General features: G+C 56.4%; 3 protein-coding genes across 3 annotated transcripts; all 3 read right to left on the bottom strand.

Annotated features, from left to right (window-relative positions):
- Nucleotides 1–2,480: 2,480 nt before the first annotated feature.
- LOC142090289 (vacuolar protein sorting-associated protein 29-like) lies at nucleotides 2,481–4,808 on the bottom strand. Its single transcript, XM_075167934.1, has 4 exons — nucleotides 4,726–4,808; nucleotides 4,141–4,329; nucleotides 3,349–3,584; nucleotides 2,481–2,755 (listed from the first exon to the last, which is right to left on the bottom strand). Exons 1-4 carry the CDS (start codon nucleotides 4,726–4,728, stop codon nucleotides 2,638–2,640), a joined length of 546 nt encoding a protein of 181 aa, XP_075024035.1. The 5' UTR covers nucleotides 4,729–4,808; the 3' UTR covers nucleotides 2,481–2,637.
- A 718-nt stretch (nucleotides 4,809–5,526) lies between these two features.
- Nucleotides 5,527–14,002, bottom strand: VPREB3 (V-set pre-B cell surrogate light chain 3). The gene is made up of 2 exons (XM_075167933.1): nucleotides 6,465–14,002; nucleotides 5,527–6,217 (listed from the first exon to the last, which is right to left on the bottom strand). Exons 1-2 carry the CDS (start codon nucleotides 6,511–6,513, stop codon nucleotides 5,889–5,891), a joined length of 378 nt encoding a protein of 125 aa, XP_075024034.1. The 5' UTR covers nucleotides 6,514–14,002; the 3' UTR covers nucleotides 5,527–5,888.
- Nucleotides 14,003–14,098: 96 nt separating this feature from the next.
- On the bottom strand, nucleotides 14,099–15,601 carry CHCHD10 (coiled-coil-helix-coiled-coil-helix domain containing 10). Its single transcript, XM_075167932.1, has 4 exons — nucleotides 15,516–15,601; nucleotides 15,263–15,443; nucleotides 14,772–14,922; nucleotides 14,099–14,339 (listed from the first exon to the last, which is right to left on the bottom strand). Exons 1-4 carry the CDS (start codon nucleotides 15,569–15,571, stop codon nucleotides 14,320–14,322), a joined length of 408 nt encoding a protein of 135 aa, XP_075024033.1. The 5' UTR covers nucleotides 15,572–15,601; the 3' UTR covers nucleotides 14,099–14,319.
- Between the last annotated feature and the right edge of the window lie 12,370 nt (nucleotides 15,602–27,971).

Here is a 27,971-nt window from a genome sequence, read left to right as displayed (position 1 = left end):
AAGGGATGCCCGAGGGTCTCTTGTCGTTGTAGTAGATCACAGTGACGGGGCACTGCCAGGTGTCTTCTGCTGGAACCAGCCATAGCTGTAGCTGCTCCCGGAGCAGGTGATCTGGACGGTTTGTCCCAGGTTCGCCGACACTGAGGGCGGCTGAGTCAGCGCTGCCTGGACCAGGGAACCTGGAGAGGGAGAGGAAGAAGGGGAGAAGACGGGGGTCAGCCAGTGCCCCAGGAGCACAGCCCTCCCTTGATGGGTGATGGTGGGAGAGCAGAGACTCCTAACTGGTCCCTGCAATGGTGGGCGGTTTCTATATCACTTTCCCATTGCTCTGTGTCACCATAACTGCTGCTGTCATGGCCACTACAGTAACAGACAGCCTCGTCCTCGGCTTGGACCCCACTGATGGTTAACGTGCCTGTGGAGCCGGACTTGGATCCGGAGAATCGCGAAGGGATGCCCGAGGGTCTCTTGCTGTTCTGGTAGATCACAGTGACAGGGGCACTGCCAGGTGTCTTCTGCTGGAACCAGCCATAAACACCGTTGGTACTCCTGGAGCAGATCTAGGTGGTTTGCCCCAGGGACACAGACACCGGGGTGGCTGAGCCAGACCTCAGTGAGTGCAAGGGGCTGAGGCAGAAGCTCTCCCTGCCGAGCCGCAGCGCCTGAGGCTCCCCCAGGCTGCAAACGCCCACGCACCCAGCCCCGCGCACCCAGGGTGGCTGCAGGGCCGCAGGGCCCCGGGCACCACTCAGCCTGGGGGAGCAGAAACGCAGCAAAGCTTTTCCAAGGCAGCTCCGCAGGCTCCAGCTCCTAACTCTGTCCCAGGCTCCTCTGCCCCTCATGTGGGTATTAGGCAGTGGGGACGAGCCCAGCCAGGGCCTCTCCAGCACCAGGGCCCCATCACTGGGGACATGGTCACAGCCCTGAGACACAGGGCACATGGGGAATGGCACCTGGAGGGAAAAGGGCAAACCCCAAAGCCAGAGGGAGGGCCCTGCTGGGCTGAGAGGCAGGAGGAGATAAAACTGACCCCTTTGACAGTCAAGGTCTCGCTTGCCTGTGACTTGGTGTCACCATCAGACCAGCACTGCTGCTGTCGTAGCTACCACAGTAATAGACAGCCTCGTCCTCGGCTTGGACCCCACTGATGGTTAACGTGGCCGTGGAGCCGGACGCAGAACCGGAGAATCGCGAAGGGATGCCCGAGGGTCTCTTGCTGTTCTGGTAGATCACAGTGACAGGGGCACTGCCAGGTGTCTTCTGCTGGTACCAGCCAGCATAATCATAGCTGCTGCTGCTACTCCCGGAGCAGGTGATCTGGACGGTTTCTCCTGGGTTCACCGACACTGAGGGCAGCTGAGTCAGCGCTGCCTGGACCAGGGAACCTGGAGAGGGCGAGGACAGAGGGGAGAAGACGGGGGTCAGCCACTGTCCACTGAAGGCACCAAGATCCCTCTGGGCTGCCTGCTCCCTGGGCCACTCAGCTGGGAAAACCGGGTCCTGCGTCACACCAAGGCACCACAGCCGGGTTTCTCTGAGGAGCCACAAGACTCTGACACCTCAGGATCAAGGTGTCCGGGCAAATGCTCCTCGACTCTGTCTTTAGTAAATACAACCTTAGCCCAGACACGTCCCAAGGGATGGCAGACACGCTTTTCTACTCTGCCTTGCTGAAGCATCCTCTGCAGCCGCTTTAGCCCATCTGCGGCCCTGGCATCACCCACCCACGCACCCCTCGAGCATCCCTCTGCGGCAGCACAGCTCCTCCAGCCGCCCTCCCCTTCCCCTCCCGCCCCGGGCGCTTCGCACCAGCAGCGCCGCGCCAGCACCCCCTGCCCGCAGCGCACCCCCACTGCAGGCTGGTGCTCCGAGACCTCCCGGGCCAGGGGCGGTCTCTGCGATCGCTCCGGCAGCGCAGGCGCTCCCGCTTCTCAGCAGCAGCGCGGGGACGAGAAGCGCTCTGGCCCTGCTGCCAGGGAGCAGGACGGCAAACGCCCAGCCTGCCCAGCCCCACACGCCCACGCAGAGCTCCCCGCACCACCCTTCCCAGACCTGCTTCTGCCTTTCCGTGCTGCTCCTCAGCAGGAGGTGGGATGGGTCTGCCAAAGCCGCTGCCAAGAGTCCTTGGGCATCTCTGACAGACCCTGAAACGTCTCAGGGCTGCGTCTCAGGAAGCAAACGGCAGCTTTCTTTCAGCCCTCAGAGCCCCCTCACACCAAAAGCCAGGCCCCTCTCACCTTTTAGAAGGATAATGAATGGGACCCAGACACATGAAGACAGCGATTTATTATTCTATGTTCGTTTTACAGAAGAGGTTCAATGCCAAGCTACCACCGCTCTCTGACTCCCTTAGGCCAGGAACACAGCAGCTCCTCCTTAGGCACAGGACGTTTTCCACAGGCCTCTTTCTCTTAATTCTTCTGCTTCAAGTTCTGGTTGGGAACCAACACTAACGTGGTTTTTTTTTTGTTGTGGTTCCCCCCCCCCAAGCTCAGAAGCAATAAAGTGTTGCGGCTGCTTTACCGTCTAGCACGCCGCAGCAGCAGCACCCCCCCGTGGCCTGCCTCTGCTTCGACTTAACTGGAAAGAGAAGGAATGAAAGGTGGTGGTAAGTCCACAAGCAGGTTTGAACATGATTCAGTACTTCTTGAACTCAATTCTTTCTACTTTCACATCATCCTCAATTAGTTGGTATACATAAGTCACAACTGTGGAAGCCTGGATATCCATCAGTACAAATGAAGGGATGATGTTCCTGGAAAGAAAACATACTTTGTCGATCTTTCCAATTAGCTTACACTTCTAGCTATTAACATACCTTATGCTTATGTATTTAATACGCTTGGTTGCCAAGGGCTGCAGGGATCTGGGAAACGCTGCAGTTTGCAGGCACTGACAACAGCATCTCCTGCAGAGCTGCGCTGAGCCTAGAACAGCCCTCGAGGCTACTGAACAGCCTAAGTCGTGTCAGGCTCAGACGCTAAAGCTGGCGATGCCTCCAGCAGTCTGATTTCCTGCAAAATATGAGCATGCAACTTCTGGGCAGACACCAGAAGGCAAAACGACTTCAAGAAGCTGCTGCAATTCAGCCCTCTCCAGGCCCAGGAAGCAACCCCAGACACACCGGTGCCGGGCTGTCATGCCCAACACGTGGGCTAAGTAAAATGCTGGAAACAGGGGAGCCCCACTGCATTCCCTGGGAAGGGAGAGAGCTGGTCGCCTGCTCCTCATGACACCTCGCCAGCGCTCTGCAGCACAGTGGCCAGACACTCACAGGTGACCGTGCACATTTCAGGTAACACCTATGGGCTCTGCTGCACTGGGCAGCCCAGGGTCCCCCTCACTCACGTTGCCAAAGCACTGTAGGCTCCTGTAGCTGATCCCGGGTTGATGTAGAATTTGTTTTCATGTTCAAATGCTTCAAATCTGTGCGTGTGTCCTGAGATGAGAATGTCCACATCCAGCTGCCTCTGCAGCAGTGCCAGGCTGGCCACATCGCCCCAGGGAATAACTTGATGGCCGTGAATCAGCCCGATTCTGAACTGCCCAACAGTTACAACTTTCTCTTCAGGATAATTCAGGCTCTGAGAAGGAGAAAGGCACAGCCTATAAAACAGCCAATGCAAAAAGCCCTCACCTATGCAATGCAGGTTCCTACATTCCAAGACACAAACCCGCCTTTCACTATTAGAGCACACAAGGTCTCTTTCAATGTGTGGACCCACTGGATGCTTGTACCACACCCCAGCAAGAGCAACTGCAGAAGAAAGGGCGGGGAATTTGCACAGAGAGCAGGAGCCTCAAGGCTACCCAACAGTAAATAAACACACATACACAAATCCCCCGTTCCTGCAACGGCACAGCCAGCTGGAAGACTCCAGCAGCCTCACAGCAATCACAAACAGACTTGTGCCAGAGTTCATATGAATCAAGTGCATTACCCCCCACACACCCAGTCCCCCCTGCTGCAAATGCAACAAGAAGGGTCTAGAAAATAATTTTGTTTCTTCAGCCTTACTCATCCCTACTTCCTATCCTGGTGAATTACAGTTCAGGAATTCCTAATGCTGAAGGACTCCCCAGGTTTCATCGAGACAACCACAGCATATGGGAAGGAATTAACAGCAGTAAGAACGTTACCTCAGAGTCCCCCCTAACAACATGGATGTCCCCAGCCAGAGTCTTGAGGTAGTCATAGCTCTCCTTGGTGCAGAGGTTTCCTGTACACAAGATGTGCTGAATCTTTCCTGGAACCAGCAGGTTCTTGAACTTCACCGGTAGACCACTGCACCGGTGTGGGATGTGAAGGTCCCCTAATACTAACACCAACTTTGCACACAGCAGGAGGAAAGAGAGAGTTTTAACCAGGTTACTCCACAGAACAGCACAAAACCTTTTTGCCGCTCCAGAGCATTCGCAGAGTCTGGCAAACCATTACAGGCCCAGCAGGGATTTCTTTCAGATTCAGCTTTGAGGAAACAACCCCTCATCATGCCCGAGCTGCCCCGCGCCTGCTCCCACGCGGGGAGAGCCAGGCGCTCTCGCTCCCGCACGTAGCCGGAGGTAAGGGGATGCGCTGCCCGGGGAGAACAAGGCGGCGGGCGCCGCCACAACGGGGCGAGCCAGGCCAAGCAGCCGCCCCACGCTGAACCTGCGGGCTCGGGGCCGCTCCCCCGGCCCGGCGCTGTAGGGAAGCGGCCCCGGGCGCCCTTGGCCGCCGCTCACCATCCTGCTGCTCCACACGGCACCAGTCACCCCGTTACTCTGACGCGCGCTGAGGTAACCAGGAAGTGACGCGCCTCTTTTTCTCCTCCCCCAAGCCAATGGCAGCGCCAGCAGCTCCCCACGTGACGTCGGCGCCTAACGCCCGCCTCTGCGCGTGCCCGCAGTGCTGAGCATGCGCAGTGCGGAGGCGCGGTTGTCACCGGTGCTGCGGAGCCAGACGCGTTGGCGTCTTCCCCTCCGCCCCCCCCCCCCCCCGTGTTTTTAATTAAATCTGTGGTATTTTTGTGGAAAAATGTATTATCCTTCTGTGTGAAAATGTTCATATAAAGCACCCGCAGGTGCCCCTGTGGTTAAACGTGTCCTTTTCCCCTCAGAAGCTATGGGGGGTGCTGGGGCTGCGAGGGAGGGTGGGGTGAGGGGAGATGGCGGCGCAGGGAGACGGGGGCGGGGGGGAGACGTTGGGGGCCATGAGGCGGCACTGAGGGTGCTCCGGCAGGGGACAGGTCCTTACGGCGTGGGGACAGACCTCCCCGTGGGCAGGGCACTGCGCGTGGCACCTGCGGTGGGGGTCTCCGTCTCTCTGGGGAAGATGGGCTCTGCCAGGGGTGGGTGACGCAGCTCTATCCAGGCCCAAGAGATCCCACCAAACTCCACGCCATAGCGCCTTTGGCTCAGCCTCCTATCGCAGGTACCCCAGGGCATGGCGCCATCCCGCAGAGAGACGCCCAAAGGGCTCCTCTGGACACTACATACGTGACACAAGCCGCGTGGCTAAGGATTAACCTTTATTATCAGGGGAGCCAAACTGTGCGGAAGCCCAAGCCGGGATCAAGCCCGCATTGTGCCAAGTGCTGGAAGAGCCCAGGAAAGCCAGGCCATGGCAGAGCCCTCTGTCCTCCCACCGCAGCAGGAGATCCCCGCTCCTGGGTGTTCCTGGGCTGAGCCCTGGCAGGTCTCGCACCGTATCAGACTGTCTAATGCTCCATGGGGGACGCTTGGGGTCAAAGAGGAGGTTGCGGCACGTCACAGCACAACGCAGCGCTGCTGGGCTTGCTCAAGTGCAAGAGGGTCTTTTCCCATTCCTCCTAGGGCTGCCATTCTCCCTGTTGAGGCTTTGCATCAGGGTTGCAAGGGAAAATGCAGAAAGCTTTTGTTCCCCGTTTCTAAAACCAGCTGAAGGCACGTGACAGGGAGCAGTAATAGTTGCCGTTGTCTTCATGGCAGGCGGATGTGATGATGAGGATACAGGCATTGCTGGCGAGGTCTTTGGTAGCAGAGAAGCGGTCGGGAATCTTGGCGGGCTTGTGCTTGTCTTGCTCAGAGTTGTAATAGAGCAGGTACCTCAGGGAGTGCCCCGGGCGCTGCTGGTACCAGGAGATGCCGAACTCGCTGATGTTGTACTGGGGGCTCAGGGTGCAGGACAGCCGAGCAGTCTGCCCAGGCAGCACTGACACAGAGGACGGCTGGGTCAGCACGGGCTGAGCCCTGGAAGCTGCGCACACCAAGGGATGCAGTTACCGATGGGCTGAGCCATGTCCCCCATCGCCCTCAGCCCCAAAATGTCCGCCTGCTCCCTTGAGGCAACCCCATTACTCAACCTCCATCCTGCTCATCACACCACACAGCCCTGGAGCAAAACGCCCTACTCAGCCTAACATCCCCCTTGTACAGTCCAGTCCTGCCCACCACCCTGCAGTGCCCCCCCCAGACAACAGCCAGCTCAGTCACACCACCCTTACCTGTCCCCATCGTCCCCACCAGGAGCAGGACCATGAAGCCCAGGGCCATGGCAGGAAGCAGAGGAAGGGAGGCTGTTTCGGAGAGGGTCTGTGGTGCTGCACGAACCCAGGTTGCTGTGCCGCTGGCGTCAGTGAGGCATATGTAAATGACACAGGGGGCTCGGGGACTCCAGCTCCCCACGTTGCTCACTTTGCTTGCAGCTGGGCTTCAGGGAGGGGGCTCGAAGCAGTGGGGCGAGAGCTGAGCATTGCAACCCACCGCCCACCTTTGCTCCAGGTTAGGCCATTTCCTCTAGGTGCACCGATGCACGCACAGCCCACCCCACCACCCTCTGCCCCAGGCACTGGGGTACGGTGGGGAGGCATCACTGACCATCTCCCCTCTCTGATGGGGGGAGAAGAGAGGTTTTTCTGTGGTCTTACACTCAGACCTTTTGCCTCGAGGCCTCTGCCACCAGGTGCGCAGGAGACCAGGAGCCTGAGCCACACAATGCCAAGGATGCCCTGTGGTAGCAGCAGGCTGGGAGCCAGCTGGCTCTTCTGCCACCAGGGAGAATGAAAGACAGGATGTGCCAGAGCCCCCCAGCTGTCTCATCGCAGAAGCAATATAAGGAAAGTTGCTGCTCCCTTCTCCATGCAGCTCCATCGCTGTGACAAGAATGACTGCCCCGCAGCATGGGCTGGGAGCTGCCAACGGTGCTGAGAGCGCTGCCTCTTTGCCAGGGCTGCCTCAGAAACAGCAGCCAGGGGCAAACATGCGGGGGTGGCTGCCGAAGTCACCTGCCGGAAGGCATTTCCCAAGGGAGCTGGTGCAGCGAGACACGACTGCAGCACAGCTGGTGCCTTGTGCGGAACGACAGCAGACCGTTGCAGCAAAAGGCTGCCGAACTCACTAGGTGTAAAGCCCCTCCTGTCTGTAACACCCAACACAGGGCCCAGAGACGCCACATCACACAGCCAGCCACAGTCAAGGGCTGGCCTCCCCCCAGCAAGTCTCTGCACCCTCCAGCCACCGGCCGATGGCAGTTCTTCACAGCAGGGTGGTTGGCAGGCACTTTGCACTGTCCCATAACCAGTGGGTACCTCCTGCCCTCCTCAGGCAGGCTCAGCCCCCCTGATGCCACCACATCACCATCCAGGGATGGCCCTTTCCCTCCCCTCTGCAGCACCCAGCCCTGCTCCCAAGGTGTTCCCAAGCCAAAGATGTTTGCAAGTGGTTCCTAAAACGACCGGTCCCTGCGTGCTCTGGGTTTGAGGGAAAATGGAGCTCTGAGACAGAGCCCTGCATTGTTAAACACGCCAGCACCATGTCTCTGGCACGGGCAGATCCTGAAGAGGAAGAACCACCATCATCCCAGGATGTGACGCAGCAAGCTGGACGCTTGCTTTGCTTTGCCATGCTGCAGTGCTCTGAACAAGGGTTGGTGCACCCAACGGCTCGCCTATTTTTTCCGCATTCTTTATCAGCTGGTCTAACAAAAGCAGTTACCCACACAACCTTGCCCAATTTACTGTGACACAGACTCCCCTGGGAGCAGTGAGGGGAAAATGAGAGTGAAAGTTGATGACTGGGGCAATCAGAGCAGCTATAACACAGATGTCACAGAGCAGGGTCCGCACCTGCAGCGCCATGAAGTAGTGAGGTGCCAGTTAGACCTGATGGGACCATACAGCACCTTGCACAGCTGGGCTGCAGGGGCTGCTGCAGTACAGGAGGGCAGCCAGGGGTACATTGCCAGGGGGATGTGGAGTGTATAGGTGCCACACCTGCACATGCAGTAAAGCCTGGCTGTGTCCCACCTGTGCCCATCCAGGCAAACCTGCTGTATCAGAGTTATTAGAGCCAGCCTACAGCAGGCAGCAACAGCTGCACGAGACCAGCTCCAAAGCCCATTCAAGGCTGGGGCTTTGCCTTGATGTCTTCTGGCCTTGTGAAGTCCTGCCATTGCAGCATATCAGCAGCTTCTGTTTGATGCAGCCAGGCCCCTGAGCCCATGCAGGTACGAGCATGCTGCAGCTCCAGCTGTTGCCCACCAGCAGTCCCCAGACCCTGCAAGGTGGTGGCAAGGTGAATGGGAGTCACCCTGCACATGTGTTTTAGGTGAGGAGTGTCACACATATACCCTGTCACCAAGCCCCCAGCAGCTCAGGTGCATGGATTAGACAGAGCCTGCGAAAAACGAAGACCCACCAAGGCAGAAGGAAATCACCTCCTCATGCAAGGAGGGGCATTCTGGAGAAAGGGAATTTGTCCACAGAGCAGCAAGCACTGGATGTGCAGTACATAAGCGTTGTTACTGGTTCCCACCATTCAGGTCCTCCACATCCGCTGACCAGCCCGGGGACATGATTTCATCTGTATGTCTCAGCATCTCCGCAGGAAAAGGGGATGCTGCTACAGGGCCCCCTAAGCACTGCTGCAGGATCACTTGTACAGCAACATTTGGGCAACAAATGGAAGATGCAGATGGTGCATAAGCCATGCACATCACTGACAGCTGCGGGGTGCAGGAAAGTACCTGGCTATGCAAGTGCAAGAGCAGGTACGAGCCCAGCGCCATGCTCACCCTCTTCTGCCAGCTTTATTCCCTCCCGCATGAGGTACAAGAGGTGCTCAGGGAACAGAAGGAACTCACCCAAACGAAGCAGGTTTTATCCCAGATTGACCAGGCACAGCTACCCCGTCAGGCCAGGGCAAAACATGGACCAGGACTTACTGCTGCACCACCCCACATTTGCTGCTAAGCCCTGTGGCTTCCTCCTGCTCCGCAGCACAGGTACAGCTGCTGTCCTTACAACTGCCCACAGCTCTTCCCAGGCTGCAAAACACCTCATGCTCCAGAGTAGGACCGGAGCAGGCAGGATCCTGAGGAAGGTTTTTCCAGTGGCATCTGACCATCTTGCAGAGGAGACCGCAGCTGCCCTTGCAGCAGCGCTGGGCTCAGCTAGGAGCAGGGTGGGCAGATCTGGCACCATCCCAGCCCAGACGAGCTGCAGGACAAACAGCGGGGACAGGAAACACCACAAGACTGCAAAAAGTCTGAAATTCAGAGCAGCTGGGACCACACAGAGCAGACAGCCTTCACAACAGCCTGTTGCTTAGCCCAGCCCCTGCTCTACCCACCCTCTCCCATTGCCCAGCTGCAGGAGGCTTGGGAATCTGCGGGGGCCATTCCCCATTGCTGGGAAATCTGGCTACTGAAACCACAACAGCATCGGCTGGAAACGCAGCCCCTCCCCTGGGCTCTCCAGCAGCTAACACCATTGCCATCGGGCATTTTGTCATCCCCACTGCCTGCAGGACGGCACCCGGCACGAGCAGCCCCCACATCGCAGGCCCGGTTCCCAGCCGGAGTTGAGCAGCTCCGGGAAGAGGCATGCCAAACGCCGTGTTCGTTACGGTGAGATATGGAGGTACATGCGGAAAGCCCTGGCTTTGCCTCAGCTCTGGGGGCTGGCTGGTCACCTGGACCATCTTCACCACCACCAGGTGGTGGCCCCATGAGGGGCAGGGAGGGGCATGGCACCGTGATGCACAGCAATGCCCAGTGGCTAGGGAACAGGGCAGGAGAGCTCTGCCAGGGCACATCAGCATCCTTTGCCTCATCTGTCCAAAAAAAAAAAAGGGGGGGAGATCTTTAACTCCTACACAATGAATCATGGAGGAAAACCATCCCAGCAGAGCTAAGTTAATTGCAGGGAGGGAGGCCAGAGGCAAGGATGAGTTCCCAACCTTGCAGCTCTGGGGAATCACTGGAGAGGGCTCTGCTTATCTAGACACAACAAGAAGAGCCATGGGGCAGAAGAGACAGCTGCCAGCAGAGCTCCTCTGCTCCCAGCTGTGTGCGAAGGGTTCCCTGGCTCAAATCCCAGCCCTCAGCTTCAGAGAGCAGATATCTGTGGCTGGTGGGAGGGAACAAGCAGACCCTGTCCTCGCCCTGCTCAGTTGGCCAAGAGCCTTTGCCTGACCCTAGACACTTGCAGCTGAAGCCGCCAGACACACATGGTCCTAAGCCTTTGCTCCCTCTGCTATTTGAATTGGATCCCCAGCTCTGACTACTGACGTGTGTCAGCCCTGGGGATTTCTCAATCGTGACAAACTTGGTGAGAGTTCACGGCCAAAATGTCCCCTGGTGACTCAGCTGTGATCTCCAGCTCTTTCCTCTTGTGACCAGGAGAATTTTGTGGAAGGGGACCAGCAAGGTCCAGGGTTCACTGCTTTTTCCTACTCATGTTTGATGAAACGAAGTTGAAGGACAGAAGCACTTCATGAATCAGAAGCATTTTTCCCAAATCAAAATGTTCATCTCCACTCCTAACCTGGAGCATTCCCAGCACCAAACACCAGCAGACATGGCTGTAATACAGCAGCTCAAAGCCCTGCTGATGGCCATGCAGGCATCCTACCCTTGTTGGCCACAACAGCGGGCACTTCTTGGCCACTCGCTGTGCCTTCTGCCAAGTCCATGGGGCCCCCCGATTCAGGGTGACCACGGGCATATCTCAGGTCTCATTCCCTGTCTGCAGCCAACTGCCAAGAGATGGTGAACCTGCAGTGCCGCGTCCTGATCCTCACGGCTCACCTGAAGAGGAAGTGTCAGTGCAGGCCTGAAGGTACAAGTGCTCCTGAGCAGCGGTCACCAGAAGGACCGGTACTCACCCATAGAGAAGCAGCAGAGGGTAACAAACAGATCACATGGGAATCCCAGATCATCCCAAAACACAGGGAAAGGGGCAGCAAACCTCCTTCCCTCTAGACCTCAACAGATTCTCTTAAAAGCGTAACTTGCCAAGGAAAATGCCTCTAAACCCCACAGGCTCATGCTAGCTACGCAGGGGCACATTGGACTTTCTTCACCACATCTCTCTCCCTCCAGACTGCATTGATCTTCTGGATGAAACTGGCACCCTGATGAACCTGAGCAAAGTGGAAAATCCTGCATCTGAATTCGCCAGTAAATACCTTCGGGAAAGGGAGCGCTACATCCTCATCAGAGTCATCCGTAAGTTCCTCGGCGAAACAGCAGAGTTCAGCCTCTGCACCAAGAAGGGTCTGCTTTGCAGCAGGGGTGTCACACACCATTTCAATTTACTGTCCCACACACCAGGAAAACCCTGTCACCTCCTAGAAACAAAGATGCAGCTTTGGAGAGGGGGTCCATTCAGCAGTCACTTGGACATGGCACAGTAGCTCTGAGGAGACAGAAGCCAGCTCAAATGAAGAGCTAGAGCTAACCTTGTGTTTGTCTAAGGTGGCTGCTCTGGGGGAGGAGGAACCTTTCCTGGGCAGAGCCACCTGCCCCAGCTACAAGTCTTGACTTTGGTTTTCAGCCAGGAGAGATATTAATCCATTTCTCCCATTCTGCTGGCAGGAGAAAGCTCTGAAGCCACCTGCTATGAATCCTTGCTAGAGAACCTGGGGAAACACTACCCTGACCTAGCAGGTAAGAGACAGGCACCCACCTCACCTCCACAGAGGAGCCGGGGGTGCAGGCGTGACTCCTCTCCCCACCACAGCCCTTGTACACCATCCATGGGATTGTCCTCTGCATTCCACTATGCCCGCTCACAACACTGAGCGTTAGGACTGGTTATGGCTGTGGGTAGCAAGTGCATTCAGGCAGCAAGAGAAGGGACAAGCAGAAGCCAGAGCTGGTTTGCAGAATCCCTCCTAGTTAGTGTGACAGCAGGCACTTGCTGCCCTCCCAACCCACACCAGGCACAACCCCACCCCCAGCTTGGAGGGCTCCAAAGCAAAGAGGGGACATTTCCTTGGAACAAACAGGGAGGGAAGGACAACACGAGGGATTAGGAAACCCAGAAGTCCCTCTCCCAGGCTGCAGTCTTACAGGTTGGCATAGCCTCACTCAACACGCCAAGGGGCAACTGACCAACACAGAAGGAAAACATCCAACTCTGGGGGGGATCACTCCACAGATCAGCTGCAGAAGCTCTCAGCAAACACCCAGATGAGAGACCACTGGAGGAGGGGCTCCTTGCAGAGGAGGACTCAGCCCCTCACCAGCACCCCAACCAGGCCCAGGCCCACCTCACAGAGCAAGAAGAGCTCAGAGCTCAAGGGCACCCCTAGATGAGGAACAGACCCACTACTGGTCGCAAAGACAGCACAGCCACCACCAGGGCTCAACCACCACGCCATGCTGCCCAAGCACTCACCCCCAGCTCGGCAAGAATCCTCTGCTACTTACCTCCTCTTCCTGGGATCCCCCTGCTCCTCTCAGAGGTTCATGCTACCGCATCCAAAGCTGCACGCTGACCACACAAACACAGCACCACAGCCAAGAACAAGCACCAAGCCTCCTGCTTCAAGGGGTCACTCATGTTCCCATGGCATGGTCTGCACTCCCAAGTGACAAAGAGACTGCACCTCCTTTCAACCCACCTGCACTGGCAGCCAGAGGAACATGCACCTACATCACTGGATGAGTGCCTTCAACACCATCTAGAGGCCTTCTAGAGACTGTCCACTGCAGTCTCCAGGAAAAGCTGTTCAAGAGACATCCAGAGTCTCCCCAACCCCAGAAGCAGCATTGCTAGCACTTAGCCAAGATGGGTCAGAAGACAGCACACACCTGCTGCAGGTGCTCCTGATGGTTCTCCTTAACAGCTCTCCACCCAGACCAGCACACACCAACATCAGTCCAGTATTTATTTCTTAAAGGGAGTTAGTTAAAACAACTTCATTACAGTGGTTCCTCCATGTTCACACTGGGGCAGCTCAGCACACAGGGCACTTAGGCTTGTGAGTCGCTGGCATCTACTTTTTCCCTGTAGAGCACATGGCACCCCAAATCAGGCCAGGCACAGCTCAGGACATATCTACCACCAAGAATTTAGGTCCTGACATTTAGACACAGCAGGACTTTCAACACCAGCCTCCAGTATCTGCTGCCAGCTTTTACCATCTAGGCCTGGACTTCCTCACAGATCCAGGCAGGTGGCTCAGAATTTGCCCAATATTCAACACCCAGAGGTCAGCAGTTAAGATAAGTTCTGCCATGAAGATTCAGTAGTTAAGCACCTGAAAGTGTCATGGTTTCACTACTGTGCCACTAAAACTCCAGCTGCAGCCTCAAAATTCTCTTTCACACCAAAATGAGGAGCAGGGTCTCCTGCTGGAGGCCAGTCTGCAGGCAGGACTCATGAGACTGTTCTGCTATAGTGACTGTAAGAGGAAAGCAGCTCCAACCTTAACCTGATGCTGGTGACCTTGAGAACATTGCATAACCGCTAAGGCGTTTAAGTAAGATCAGCCGACTGTATCCGAGTCACACAGCCAGACAGATCACATTTTCTTAGCTCCAGGGTCAGAACAGCTCTTCAGGAAGAGGATATCAATAGAAAAATAATTTGTTATTGAAAATACTGTAAGGACACATCTCAGATTACGTCCCTCCAGCCCCTCCTCTGCCTGGAGTGCAGCCAATCCACTCTCAGGTCAGTTGTGGATCTGCTTTTGCCAACTCATGCAGGCACAGTCCTTGCTAGGCTGCACCTCCTGTTTGCAGGAAATACACAACTGTGCCTTGTCCTTTAAGTGGCTGATACTGTTAACATTTTGGTAGCTTAATTTTAGCTTGAGAATTAAATAAAGAACATGCACAAGTGACAGGTCCAAATAAACTCCTTTATTTCTCTGTAATAAATACAGCACTATCTGAATTCTGAAGTCCCACAGGTCCAACCATTCCTTTCCTTCCCTACTAGTCCAGAAGTGAATTACCACTAGAAGACTCCTGTCTGTCAGCCTGTTCCCCTCCAGCTCATCCTTCTGCTCCCTGCAGGCAGCAAGGCTCTACACCAGGCTCCTCTTCCCTACAAGGGGGCAGATTCTTCACAGGAGAGAAGAAACACCTACAGGGGAGAAAGCACAAGTTCAGCATTAGGTGCACATTCCTGCAGCTGGAGTTAATAAAAGCTCTCTTACCTAAGGTGACCAGATCAAGACATAACTACTGACATCTGCTTTAACAGGTGCAGCAGGAATCAGGGAATCAAACAGGGAAAGCAGCAGGCTTCCCACAGCCACAAGAGAGGAACCTCTAAGAGGGTACCTACGGCCTCCTCACCTTCACAGACACATGGTCACAATCATTTCTCCTGCCCTTTCCAGTTCCCTTCTGCATTCCAGGGCACAGGAAAGGCAGAACTGCTTCCTATTTAAAGCCTTGAAGGGCACTATAACCTCAACAGATTGCTTCTGCAACCTTTGAACCCTCTCCGGTATTCTCCTGGCAGCAGTTCCCTCACTGCCCAGCCCTCCTGGGGGGACAGGCGCAGACTCACCATTGCTATACTTGCACTGCTTCAGAGCCTCGTTGAAGCCCTCGCACAAGGTCAGGTCTCTCTGGTTGGTAGCACATTCCAGGAACTGCTTCATCTCATAGTGGCAGGGTCCATAGGGCGACTGCTGGTACACGGGCTGCTGCCTGGGCTCCTGCAGGCAAGGGCCTGGTTAGGCAAGCAGGTCTGGGGGCAGAGGCACCTCCTTCTGCGAGCGCAGCGGCTCCTTATCACCTCGCAGCAGGAACAGCCCTGTCACCTTGGGCTGCTGGTACGTCTGTCCTTCGCTGCACGGGTCAAGCAGCCCTCAGAAGCGCCGGCGGTCCCCGCTCCCCAGGACTGGCTCTGCCTGCCCGGCTCCCGCCGCCCCTCTTCACCCCCAGTCCCGCAGCCCACCGCCCCACGGCCACAGCCCGCCCCGGGCCCCGCCCCGCAAGGGCAGGACAAGGACGCCGGCCCGGGGAGGCCCGCCGCCAGCCCGGCCCCGCTCGCACCTGGGCGGGAGCCGCCGCCTTGGCCGGTTCGGAGGAGCCGCTGAAGGCGCCGGTGAGGGCGCTGCCCACGACGTGTCCCACGGCGGAGCCCACGGCCACGCCCGCCGCCGTGCTCGCCATCTGCGCCATCAGCCCGGGCTGCGCCGGCTGCGCCGCCGGCACCGGGGCCGCTGGGGCCGGGCTGCGGAGAGGAGCGAGTCAGAGAGGGGCGGACGGGGGGGCAGAGACCCGCCGGCCCCGCCGCCCCCGGTACCTGGCGGGGGCCGGTGCCGCCGCGGGCCGCCCCGCGCTCCTGCCGCCGCGCGCCATCGCCTCGCCGCTCTCCGGCCCCGCCCCGCGCGCCGCCTTAAGAGGCGCCGCCGCCGCTACGTGGCGCCGCGCGCATGCTCGGCCGCAGCGGCCCAAGCCGCCCGCCCCGCCCCTCTGGGGGAAGGCGGGGCCTTCCGCCGGGCGCATGCGCGGAGTGGGGCAGGGCGGCCCGGGCACCGCCCACTGCCCTCCCCGACGTCGGTGCCCCGGCCCTGCGCCGCCCGCCCCCGCCAGAGGGCGCACCCGCCCCGCGGGGCCCGGCCCCGGCCCCGATCGGGCGCCGCCGCGGGGGAGCGGGGGAAGCGGCAGGGCCGAGACGCGGAGACGGGCAAAACCTGTGGGGGTTTCCGTGGTCCTTCGTCGGCGCGGAAACGCCCTCTTTGTCTGAACCGGGACCGGCGGGGTGTGAGCGAGGCAGCCCGGCTGCCTGCAGCCCTGCCGCCGGCCGCTGCCTCCCGTCCCCTGCCCGGCTGACACGGCCACGCTGTCGGTGTCTGGGCTTCCACCGCAATATCTCCTCCGAGGAAACCGAGCCCTGAATGCGCCCGCACTGGCAGGGCCCGGGCTGTCCCCCAGCCGGTGAAGTGAAGGGGCGCAGGGCCGGTACCTGCCCGAGCGGGCGACGAGGTCCTCTGGGGCGGGCGGGGGAGGGGACCGCCGGTGCCGAGCTGGCGGCAAGGGGTCTCCTCCGGCCCGGGGAGGCGCAGGCCAGGTGCCCCGGGCAGGGCAGTGGGGGTCTGACCCGCCTGGCCCTCTACGTCCAGGCTTGAGCCCCCCGCCGGTGTTTAATGGCCCCGTTATGAAAGGAGGGGTCGCAGCGGAGGAGGAATGATTTGTACTCATGCGATGGCTCCTGCCTCCGTAGGAGACGCTGACCACAGCTCTACCCGCTCCGGAATGGGGTTTGACTTTGCATTTCAGTTTGTCCCACTACGCTGCAGCCCAACTGGGACAACAAACACACTTTCAAGGGTGAACTGGTATCTCGCTGTGCCCAAATTCAGCACCTGCAGATGAAGCACCATACCGTCTCTGGAGTCCCTGGCCCAAATGTGGCTTAGCTCATTTTTGGGCTCCTGCCACTGGGTGAGGACCATGTTCTGCGAGTGCTGTAGAGCCACAGAGCCTACAACAAAGGCCGAAGCTCTGTGCAGTCCAGGCAGGAGTGAACAACAGCTGGGTGCAGGCAGACCGGGCAGCAGGAGGGAGCAAGGAGCCACTGCTAGCAGGTGATGAGCAGGGCACAGCAGCTCTGCTGTGAAGGTTTCTGCAGATGTCGTGTCAAAGAAGAGCTTCAAGGAGGTTGATGTGGTGGCTTTGCAAATGCTCAGAGGCTCCTTCTCCCAGGTGTGAAGCAGAGCAGGAGAGAGCATGAAGGGGCTTGTTGGAAACGGACGACCGAGTCGGCCTCTGTTGCATGGGAGATGATGGGTGGAGGAGAGGTGGATAATGAAGGGCTGGGAGAAGGAAGATGAACAGTCCACAATTGGGGCAGAGAAAAGAGGGTGCCAGGGAGGAGCATGGGGAGGAATGATGTGGTCTAAGCCATCGGCCAGCACAACAATTTTTGCAGCAGCCCTCTGGATACAAACCAGATCAAGGAAACCTTTGCAAGGCGTGGACATTGTTGGGAAGTAGGAATCCATGGAGAGATGATGATGAGCCCTCAAATCACAAACAGACAGGCTGGACGACGCCAGTTTTACCTTCAAACCAATTTCTTGACAATCATCTCTTCCCTGGCACCCCAGCTGGTCTCCGGGGCCTCTGTGGGTCCATGTCTGCTTGATGTCTCCCTGGGATGGGCCTGGTTGCCCGCTCCATCTTCGGATGTTCCTTATGCCCTGTGAAGTGAAAGAAATTTCCAAAATTGAGAAGGATCCAGAAGTTGTCCAGGAAAAAAAAATCCCAGCTATGTTATGTCTCCAGGGCTGTGTTCATACGTTCATACGTTATGAAAACCAGCTCTTTGGGCTGGTTCATTGACTGGCAGGAATTAGAGCGCTAAGTGACTGCAGGGTTGGCAATTAGCTGCTGTGTAAGTGTTTTTGTAGAATCAAATTTCCAGCACGAGGGGAAGAGAAAAGCATTTGTAAAGCAAGCCGCCCCCTTGGCGCAGGAGCTGGGCAGGCAGGGGGAGAGCTGCAGCTCCTACACTTCTGAGGGAAGGGATTGTGCCTCAAACAAACATGACTTTGGTCTCCTCTTCTGAGGGGTAACACCCCCAAATCCTTCCTCCCGCAGCACCGGGGAGCTCGCCTGCCCCGGGAGCTGTGCTGTGCAGTTCTGCTTACAGCTGGAGCAGCAGCATTTTACATTTGGCATTTGCTTGTCTTTTGCCCATTAATAAAGAGGAGAGAGGGCCAAGCAGTTGTAAAACCAGAAGAATGCAACTGAAAAGCCCCTGCATCAGCAGCACCTGCATTTTTTCCTTTTCTCAGCCACGCGTCCTGGGGGAGCGGGGTTCCCTTCCCCGTGCAGCCCTGTCCCGCCAAGCCATGAGCACTTGTGGGGAAACAGGGGTCTTAAAAAACATGAGCAAAAAAGGCAGGAGGGAGGAGAAGGGTGAGCTCAGGGAGCCCCTCACTGCGGGGAAACCCCCGGGGTGAGAGCTCAGTTCTGTGAGCACAGTCAAGCCCATCAGCCTGTGGGGCTGGGGCTACCACATCACGGGCTCTTCTTCCCTCCTGGGTTGTCCCTGGCCGTAGGAAGAAGCTGGGCATGTGCCGGGGGGAGGAGAGGACGGACTTGCAGGGGGTGTAGGGAATGCCGGACCTCCAGCCATAGGAAATCGAGGTTCATTAGTTCCACTACACACAGAACAACTTGCTGAAGGAGTCTGGGTTTCAAGCTGAGAGCGTCCCTTTAAGCTGCGTCTGGGAGACCCTTTGATTTGGTTAATTAGATGCAAAGTTTTTCTGTGCTGTGGGAGGCCGGGTATGTGCTGAGGAGCACTGCTACCCTGGGTTTACTAATGAGATAATTTATTGTGGCTGACTGAGAAGGCTGAGTGTACACAACTCCACCCGCACACATACCACCCACTCCAAGCCCTCTGCTCCCAGCTGGAGAGTCCTCAGCACCGGAGGTGGGAGTACTGTGTAAGGTCTCCCTGCGCAGAGCCCTGCCGAGGAGCCATCCTCCCCTTGGGGGGGCTTGTGCAGCAGGGCCCCGTTTGCGTCTAAATGTCCCCGCAACAGTTGTCACTGCTTCCCCGGCCAAAGTTCTTAATTCCCCTATTTTTCAGCCTAAATTTGATCTTTGTTTCAATCAAGTAGCTTTGTTTCTGCCTCTCTCTCTTCCCCTGCTCCAGAAGATCCCTCCTCACATAGTTCAAGTGTTAGGGCTTGCCTACACTTGAAGGTTAATTCTGGATTAAGGGACATATAAATCTGAAAGACAGTAGCTAATTCCTGAATAGTTCTGGAAAGATTTACTCAAAAATAGTCATTTCTGAATAAGTCGGTGCACTGTCCAGCCTTTACGTTCCCTCCTGTTAGCAGCAGGATCAGGTAAGACAAGGTTTGTAAAAAGCAGGTCTGTTTTTTCCAACTGCTTTCTCCCCGTTGCTGTAAAAGCAGATAATAATCTTCCCCCTTCGGAGTTTGCCTCACTTAAATCCTCACGCTGTCACAGCCGAAATGTGGCTATAAAGCGATCTAGGAATTCCCCAAGCGTTTGGATTGCACGGGGTTATTTCACAGGTAAGGAATGCAATACCTGGCCTCCCTGGGTCTCCTACGAGTCTCTGCCCCTCCATCGGGCGACAGAGAGCGGGTCTGTCTTTACCAGGCTGCAGTTTCACAGGGCGTTTGCTTAGGGGAACGGTGCCACCCACAAGCGGCATGTTTCCACAGAAGCCTTCTCCACGCAGCCATGCCACACTGCGGCGCATCCCTGCCCCGTCCCTGCCACGGGCCACCGCCAGCAGGTAGCCATCTGGAGATGCCGATGGAGCCTACTGCCTCCCGAGCTGCAGGTTTGCGCTTGGAGAACCCTAATTATTGCATGCAGGGGCAGATCTGGGCAGTGCTCTGGGTGTACCTGAATTTAAGTTATTTAGGTTAACAGCAAATTGCACGGGATGGTTGCTCGGGGATCTGGGCAAACTATTCAAAGCAGAAGAAAGCGTCTGATGAATTAGCCAATATTTTTGTTTGTGGACATTCCCCCCAAAAAAAAGAAACAAAACCTCCAGTTCTTACCAATGTGTTTGCTACTCAAAATTACTCCATGAATCATTTATGAGTGAATGTAGTGCAGTCAGTGGGTTTCTTGTGTCCTGCTTTTATTTTCCTCTTTGAGCTCTGGCTAGTCCTAATTTTGCTTGTGCCGAGTGGCTGATTTCAGTCTCCCAAGTCCATACGGAGCTTTCAGGTCAGATGTAAATATGCAAGCACTACTTTTTTATCCTATAAAGATTTTTGCAAGCAGAAGTTGCAACTGACAAATAATCATAATAAAAAAATCAAGCAAGTTGCTACCACTGAAAGGCATTCACAGATTTTTCATGAGCAAAGGGGGATGTTTCCCGCAGTCCTGCCTCACCGCCATTCCCCCAAGGGATAAAAAAGCAGTAGCGTCAGAGGTAGGTGATATTCCATGGCATCGCCACTGCACCGTGGCACACAGCGTTATCTCACACTGGATGCCACGGGCTTTGAGCGCACTCTCCCCACACAGACCTCTTGCTGTCTCCATCCTTCCTCTCTTTTTAGCCAAAATACAATGCTGTGAAATGAAGTGACTGTACTGCAAGAGTCAGAGATGAGAAAAGGGAGGAAGAAAAAACCGCGGTGTCTAACTGGAGGAGCTGCAGATGGCTAGACGTGACTGCAAGGGAAGGGAAGGGAAGGGAAGGCAGCAGTACACAGTGCCGTTTCAGCTTTCAAGTCTTGTGCTCCCAGGATCTACATGCCATTTCTTGGATGTGGTTTGCCCTGAGGGCAATCTCAACAGCTGTGAAGTTTCAGCAGATGAACAATGTAGTTTTCAATAAATTTCACAAAGCAAACGAAAGGATTTTAACTCATTCATGCTAGCCCACTTTTGGTCTGAAGGCTCTTCTGGACCTGAATCCATTCACATCGTGAGTGTTGCCCGTTTGAACCCCAGGGCCTGACTGCTGGAGCATACCTGAGCTAGACTGCTCTGCTCCCAGCTTCCCGAGAGCTCTTGCCCATCAGAGGAGGCTTCTCTCAGCCATGCCCATGGGTCCTGGGAGCTGTCGGTACATCTCTGCATTTACCTCTTCCACTTAAACCTACCCTGGTGACCTGCGGGCGGAGGAAGATATCAAATGTGGAATGTGGATGCCCTCATCTCCTGGTGGGGAAAGAGGAGGTGGTAGAAAGAGAAGTTGCCCAGATCTTCCCCAGTGGCAGCTGCATCTCAGAAGCTCGATCTCCTTTGTATCCACACATCCAGAAGCAGGGCTTGCACACTCAGAGGCATGTTCTGATCCGAGTTGAGGGTTGATGCCATTAGTTGTAACTTAAAGAAGAGCTTTTGTGTCCCAAAAGTCAGCCCTAGTCAAGAAATTATCTCTTCCAAAACACCTCCAGTATATCCTCAGATCATGAGGACGACAATTACTGTAAGCTCTGTGAATTCACCTGCTAAATACAGGATAAGATGGCAAACCTGAGCCTGGAGATTTTGTTTTGTTTCCTTCACGGCTGCAGAGCACCCTGTAAGCAGTGCAGCTAAAAAGCCAGCACAGGTTTGTTTGGAGTCTGGAGGATCTGAGCAATGAGACAGTACCTTTCGCTGCCTCTCCTCTGGCTGGGATCTGCCAGGCGGATTTAGGGAGTCCCAAGCAGCGAGCTCACATCCCTTGCAGGAGATAACAATGCTGAGCTGGCCCTGGAGGGATCTCACACCTTTACAGGCTCCCTGCTTTACCTGCCTGTCCCAGTCAATGGGCTTGGGGCTTGGCATTTCCTCCTCACCCAAATGTCTACCCAGAGGCTGTTTCCCTCCACGCCGTTCCCACCAGCTGCTCCCTGGCTGGTCTGGTTTCCCCCCCCCTCTGTTGCAGACACACAGCAAACATCTCCATCTCTTGGTGGTTCCCCAAGCACAGCTCCGGCAGGGGCGGGCGCTGACGACTCAGAGGCATCTGCAGTGAAACAACATGTGAGCGAATACAGAAGCAAGAATGGGGTCTGTGTGTAAGGCAGAGGCACCTGTGACCTTTTAGGAGGCTGTTAGCACCAACCCATGAACAGCTACTGCTTTGAACTAGATTATTACAGCAACTACCTCCCCCCCGCCATCTCCCCCTTCCCAAGCAAAGACATAGCCCATACGGCAGCCGGAGAGATCTTGTGCGATCTGCAGCCTTTACACAAAGAGTTCACGGCCACCTGTGATTCGGCGTCCTCCGTCTCAGCTCTCCAAAACACCTCATGAGTTTTAATCACCACATTGCTCTCCCCGCCCTACTGAGCCTGTCCAGCCATCAGCTTCCAACATCTCTTCTTAGCAGGAAACTAACCACTGGAGCCCATCTTTTCTTTCCTCTGTAGAAGCAGCCAGCGGTATCTCCTCTTCCTCTTGCTTCCCCTGCAAATGCGCATGGAAGCCCGGTCGTGCACTCTGGTTTGTCAAGATTTCTGCTGAAATGCTCTTCTTTCAGCTGCAACCTCCACCATAGAGTGCTGAGCTCAACGCAGAGACCATCCACAGGTTCCTCTGTAGGAACAGTGTACGCTTTTTGTCTGGCCTTTGCAAAATCAGTGGCCTGAGTGAACACCACAGCTCTCTGCAAAGGCTGGGCACTGTGTATGCCATGCTGGATTCATTCCCAGCCGCGTGCCAGCTCTCGTGGTGCTCCTTTTAGACTGTTCTTCGGACTCTTCAGTTTGGTCTCTGGGTGCTTCCCTGGATCTGAGGCTTCTACACTGAGTTTGTGATAATGCAGTCTCAGAGTTCAGCAATTGCTGTCCAAGAGAAAGGGAAAAACATCTTTGGAACTGAACCCTGCCACAGTCTGGCAGCCAATTTATTGCAGTGACATTTGTTAGTGGCGATGCAGGCTGGGTCACAGACACATCCTTCCCCACAGCATCTAGGGTAGCATGAGCTCCGAATTGCAGGGCGCTGCATCACTGCTGCGTAAACGAACAGCTGTGAGAGCCACTTTGCATTCCAGCGGGAGCCAAGAGAGCACTCTCACCAACCGACACCCGCACCTCCGTGATCCCTCTTCCTGGTTATCTCCTTTGGACTGAGTTTTTATTTGCTCTCTTGTCATTCTTCCCCCCTGGCTCACATCCTCGCATGGCTTCATTCAGTCAAAGCCCACAGCACTGCCCTGATGCTGGGCAGATGCCCTGTGGATGCCTATTTCGGCTCACCCAGCACCAACCAGCCCAGCTGCTTCCCTGCCATGAGCACAGCCGCCCCCCGGTCCTACCGAGATGCGGGGAGCACTCTCTCCTTGCTGCTGCTGGCCCTGGCTTGCCAAGCTGGCCTGCACATCCCGGGGCTGGACAGCTTCCACTCGTCTCGCAAAAAGCACACCCTGGGATGGTGCCTGAGCGATGCGGAGGGGCAGGAGGGTCCCAGCAGCAGCGAGGGACCGGGAGGGGCTGGGGCAGTGGTACCTGTTCCAGGGAGGTGCTGAGGAGGGGGGAGAGGAAGGGAGGTGGGGGGGCTTGGCTGCTCTGAGCAGAAACGTGCGTGAAGAAAAGCCTCGACCCACACCCTGAATTCCACAGTTTGGCTTCGGGGACAGGGGGAGGGAGAGAGGACAGGACGGGACATTTCCAGCAGACCCGTGACTTGTTTGTAAAAGCCTCATCTCACCAGCCCTGCCTGCCTCCTCCCCCATCGTCTCACACCGGGTTTTATTAACGCAGTCCCCCTTAGGCTAGAGGGAATCACATCCCAGGAGACATTCCAGTCTCGGCTCAGCTTCGGAGGGGATCAGAGGGAGCCAAGGGTGGGGGGCGTTTCACCAGGACGTTCCATTTGCGGAGAGCTGGCAGGTCGGCAGCGCTGCAAGACGGCACTAGCAGCCTCCTTATCAGACACCGAGAAGCCGCAGGCTGGAGTCGAGTCTCTGCTCTGCTCTCGCACTCCAGCTCTCTGTCTCCCAGAGACCAGTTATTTCTGCTCTGTCCAGGCTGCCGGCTGGAAGCTTTTAAACTGGGCTCTGCTGGGTGCTGGGTGCGAGGCCAGGCACAGGGACTCTGGGCAGGGAGTCCCAAGGTGATGAACAACTGTTGGCGATGTGCAGCTGGGCCCAGGCTGCCGCAGGGGCTCAGCCTGGGGTCAGCTCCCTTCCCCACGCACCAACAGGGCCTCAACCACCAGCTCCTCGCAGCCATCGCGATCTCCACCAGTTGGGGCTGACACCTCTCGCCAGGAATGGGAGCTGGCTCCCCGGTGTCTGGCTCCTCAGGTGAATTGTGGTGTGCCCTGAGCCTACGCCAGGAAAATGCCAGCAGATGAAACTCCGTCTCAGGCCAAGAGACACGAAGATGGATGTGTTTTCCTTGCCTGGCTTATCTTGCAGTCAGTGCTTCTCACCAGAGCCCGGCACTGTTTGTGTGCGCTCGGCTCCTGGCACGGGGGCAGGAGATGATTAGACAACAAACACTGTGGTGTGGCTCTCCCGGGGCTGCAGCCTGCCCCTGCCCTGCCGAGACCACGGCCCAGCAGGGAGTTGCTTCCCGGGGGCCGAATCCCAGGGCTGGCTGCAGCTGCACCAGGGCTGCAGGGGGAGAAGGGGGAGGAAGAGGCGCACGACCCCGCGGCTGCTCGGGCACCACGTGAGCTGCAGTGCCAGCTACACGGGGGACGGGGCTGTGGCTGCCTCAGCTGCTCCCCCGGGGACCCACCCCTGGACTGGACCCCTGCGCAGGTGCAGTGCACCTCTGCAAGGTGAGGGGCAGGAGAGCCCTGCCACCATCTCGCTTGTTCCCAGGTCGGAGGAGGCAGCGGTGCCAGCCCGGCAGCCCTGCAGGTAGTCGTGCACTCAGCCCAGGGGCTCTGCTCCACGCGTGCCCCTTGGTTTCGGGAGGGCAGTACACCGCGCAGATCCCAACCTCGGCGGACTCTGCACCGCTGGGTTCAACCCAGAATTAAAGTCAAGGAAGGGTTTTTTTTAAAAAGGCAAAACTAAATAAATGCAAAATAAGTAGTACCGGATCAAGCAAAACTTTCTGGAAATTCATACTCAGACTGTTACATTGCCCTAGTTAAGCTGAAGTCTGGAAAAAAATCAAAACATTTTACTTCGGCCTTTTCAAGGTGTGCTGTTTGGATCCAGGACAGCCTGCACAATTCCAGCCATTTTCATTTACAAGATTTTAAAAAGCTAAAAAGAGCTTTGAAGCAAAGCATTTTGCTGACCAACAGGTATTTTTACATATTACTTTACTTGACACATTACTTTATCTTTCCACTTGTGAGTCCAGTCCCAAAGGCCAAATTTGCCCTAACTCTGCGTCCTCTTCTTGCCCTCTCCCCATGCCCACGCTTTGGAGGAGAACCAAGTAATTTAAGGCCTGTTCAAGAAATACTCCTGATCCCTGGTGTTTACAAGGGCAATTCACTGTGCGTGACCCCCAGCCTTGTTTGCACCTACCACCACCTGTACAAACACCCACTTTGGCTGCCCAGGAGAAAACAAGGTGCCAGGGCCAAAGAAAAAGGGAATCCCAAAAGCGAGAGGGTGAGAACAGAGATGTGCCTGATGGGGAGGCATCCCCGTCTGTCGCTCCCTGAGCAGTGATGCTGGAGACACCAATTCATGAGGCCCTCACCTACAGAGAGGACAGGAAAGACATTAGAGAAGAGAAATCAAAGGCGTTTCTCTGTCCTGGAGATTTGGCTCCTGGATCCTCCTCCAGCCGCTCAGGGAAATGCCCAGGAGGTGTAAGGCTCCATGCTGACTTTGCAGGGAACCTAAAACCAGGTCCCCAGCCACACAGAATACAGCTGTGAAAGTCACACCAGGGAGGTGGGAGGAAACAAAGGACTTTGGACAGACAGGCTTAATCCATTTAAATTCAGTTTCTCCCTCACTTCCCCCCCTTTCCCCTTCGCTCTCATCAGAGAGCTCTTTCCCCACCTCCCCTCAGTCCGAAGTGCCTTACAGCAGTTTCACATCCAAGTGGCCCATGGATTGAAAGAGTTATTCCACCTCCTTGCTGCTCGCAACAGAGCAGAATCGGACCCACTGTTCCCTTCCTCCCCCTTGCACAGTCTCTTTTCACCAAACACCCTCTGGGAAGGGGGCTGCTGAGAAAGGTTAGCCCCGGTTGGTGGTTCCTGTCAAGACTTATGTCATGATGCCACTCATGTCATGATGCCCAGGCATTCACAAGGTCCCTCCTTGCTGGAAAGCCTCAGGGGAGTGGAAGAAGAGCTAACGCTTGTGGCCAGAAGGACTTGGAAAACCCATCACAGCTCTGCTGCTTGCTAGGACTGGAAGGTGTTGAGGCAGGTAGGTGCCAAGCAAGAAGAGCCACGCGTGGGGATGCTGTACCAGCAACATCAGAGACCAGCGGGACCTTCTGATCCTGAAGGCTTCCACTGAGCTCCTGCAGCCATCACGAGATCCTTGAACCCCAAATTTGGCTCCAGTCTGGCAGGAGCTGCAGGAAAGCAAGCAGACAGCGCCTGCACTGAGAGACGTCAGGCTGTCGGCGCTCTGGGGCTGGGGTGGGAGCCCTGTCCTCATCTGCCCGCAGCCTCTGTACACTCAGCAAGCTGCAAACTGAGGTAGGGATGAGGGCTGCACGGACAGACATGGCTGAAAGAGCTCACAGCACAGGAGCGCTAGCAAAAAAGACTTTTGCAGGTGAGCACACAAGCCCCCAAAACACCCAATGGGCCGTTTTCCCACTGCTAAACATCTACTTGCTCGGCTGGGAAATGTTTGTAATCCCAAACACACCATGCACTTTCTTTTGTGTTAAGCGCCTTGGCAGGAGCCAGCAGTTCTCACATGCGGTCCCATCCCTGCAAGGACCGTGTTTCCCAGGACACCCCCTTCAAAAGTCTCGCTTTAGAGCCAAACTGCCTGTCACTGCCTCACAGGCGGCTCCCACGCCTCTCCCCGCTTCCCCAGGGCACCAACAGGCTCCACTGCCATGGGCTGGAAGGCACCAAGCTCCCAGAGACACCAGCATTCAAAGAGAAGACACTAAAGAAAAGAGCGACAAAGGCAGGAAAGCTTTTCTTGCTGGGACCCAGCTGTCTGGATTAGAGCAGGGCAAGAAAGTAGGATCTGCTCTGCATTCCCGGGGCACAGCCAAAATAGCAGAAGGGTAAATTCCACGGTGCAAAGTCTGAGCTGTGTGAACACCAGCTCCTCACTTCTTCCCTCTTTCCCCCTCCCCCCTTACAAGTAAGGCCTCGGGGATGCACCGAACACACTGCTCCAGTGCAGGGACCTCTACCTAGCAGCCCACTAGCTAAGCACAGCAGCACCTTCCAAGCACAGCCACGACCAGGCTCTTTCTTCTCACATCTGCTTACCGTACCCAGTATTTACATCCTCAGTATGGTTCCCATAAAACAAAACATGGACAACTGATCACAGACAAATAAAACAGTAATACAGTCCGGGATGTCAGGAAGCCTTACCCACTCCCTGCACACCAGTCCAGGCAGCTGGAGATCAAAGTTTTCTTATTTGCATACATTTCTTGAAACAATTTGCAGCTAAACTCAGTCTACTGAGGGGATGCTGACACAGTCCAGGGCTTCTCCCATAGAAACGGGAACCAAGAAACCAGATCTGTGCATTGCTGCCTCCATCTCCAGGTGGCTGAGCGGATGGAGGCTTTGGCATCTCTAAAATGAGGGGTGTTCCCTTCTTTCCCCTTCCTCAGCATCCCGCACAGGGAAAGCCGCCTTGCAAATGGTAAGTGAAGGGCTAGGTTCAGACAGATGGGTTCAGCAGAGCTCTGCAAAGCAGGGATACAGAAACATTTTGTGCGTTAAACCCAGAGATTAGTGGAGACTGAGAGGTCTCGGTGGGCACTGAGGGTCTAAGAGGACTGTGGTACCCCTAGGCAGGAGAGGTGGAAGACACCTTTAAACTGACCCGTGTAAAGCCATCCCAATCTAGATAGAAACCAGTTGCAGGACTGGAAACTGGAAGCATTAACACCGAGCGTAGGTAACTCCAGCAGTTGCTCCCCCGCATGCAGATGCAAAAGCCGGGCGGCGAGGCAGAGTATCACCCCCGGGGAGCAATGCACGGCCCCAGGGATCGCCACAGCCTGCTCCGGGGGGGGACCGGATTGCACAGAGGCCAGGGGCCGGTGCCGGGCAGGCGCGGGAGGGGGGGTCCCGCCCGTCCCGCCCCGCTCCGCCCCGCCGCCCCCGGCGGCGGGGCGGAGCGGGGCGGGACGGGCGGGACCCCCCCTCCCGCGAT

This window comes from Calonectris borealis, chromosome 18, assembly GCF_964195595.1.
Source record: "Calonectris borealis chromosome 18, bCalBor7.hap1.2, whole genome shotgun sequence".
In the NCBI taxonomy this organism is placed as follows: domain Eukaryota; kingdom Metazoa; phylum Chordata; class Aves; order Procellariiformes; family Procellariidae; genus Calonectris; species Calonectris borealis.
The sequence above is the reverse complement of the archived record's forward strand: the minus strand, read 5'-3'. Positions and strand labels throughout refer to the sequence as shown.

Coding starts and splice junctions, on each gene's coding strand:
- CHCHD10 (XM_075167932.1), bottom strand. CDS start 15,571: ATGGCGCGCGGCGGCAGGAGCGCGGGGCGGCCCGCGGCGGCACCGGCC. Junction 15,444..15,515: donor GCGGCACCGGCCCCCGCCAG/GTACCGGGGGCG, acceptor TCCTCTCCGCAG/CCCGGCCCCAGCGGCCCCGG. Junction 14,923..15,262: donor AGGCGGCGGCTCCCGCCCAG/GTGCGAGCGGGG, acceptor CCTTGCCTGCAG/GAGCCCAGGCAGCAGCCCGT.
- LOC142090289 (XM_075167934.1), bottom strand. Junction 3,585..4,140: donor TTGTTAGGGGGGACTCTGAG/GTAACGTTCTTA, acceptor TCTCCTTCTCAG/AGCCTGAATTATCCTGAAGA. Junction 2,756..3,348: donor GCCTACAGTGCTTTGGCAAC/GTGAGTGAGGGG, acceptor TTTTCTTTCCAG/GAACATCATCCCTTCATTTG.
- VPREB3 (XM_075167933.1), bottom strand. CDS start 6,513: ATGGCCCTGGGCTTCATGGTCCTGCTCCTGGTGGGGACGATGGGGACA. Junction 6,218..6,464: donor GGTGGGGACGATGGGGACAG/GTAAGGGTGGTG, acceptor TGGTGTGCGCAG/CTTCCAGGGCTCAGCCCGTG.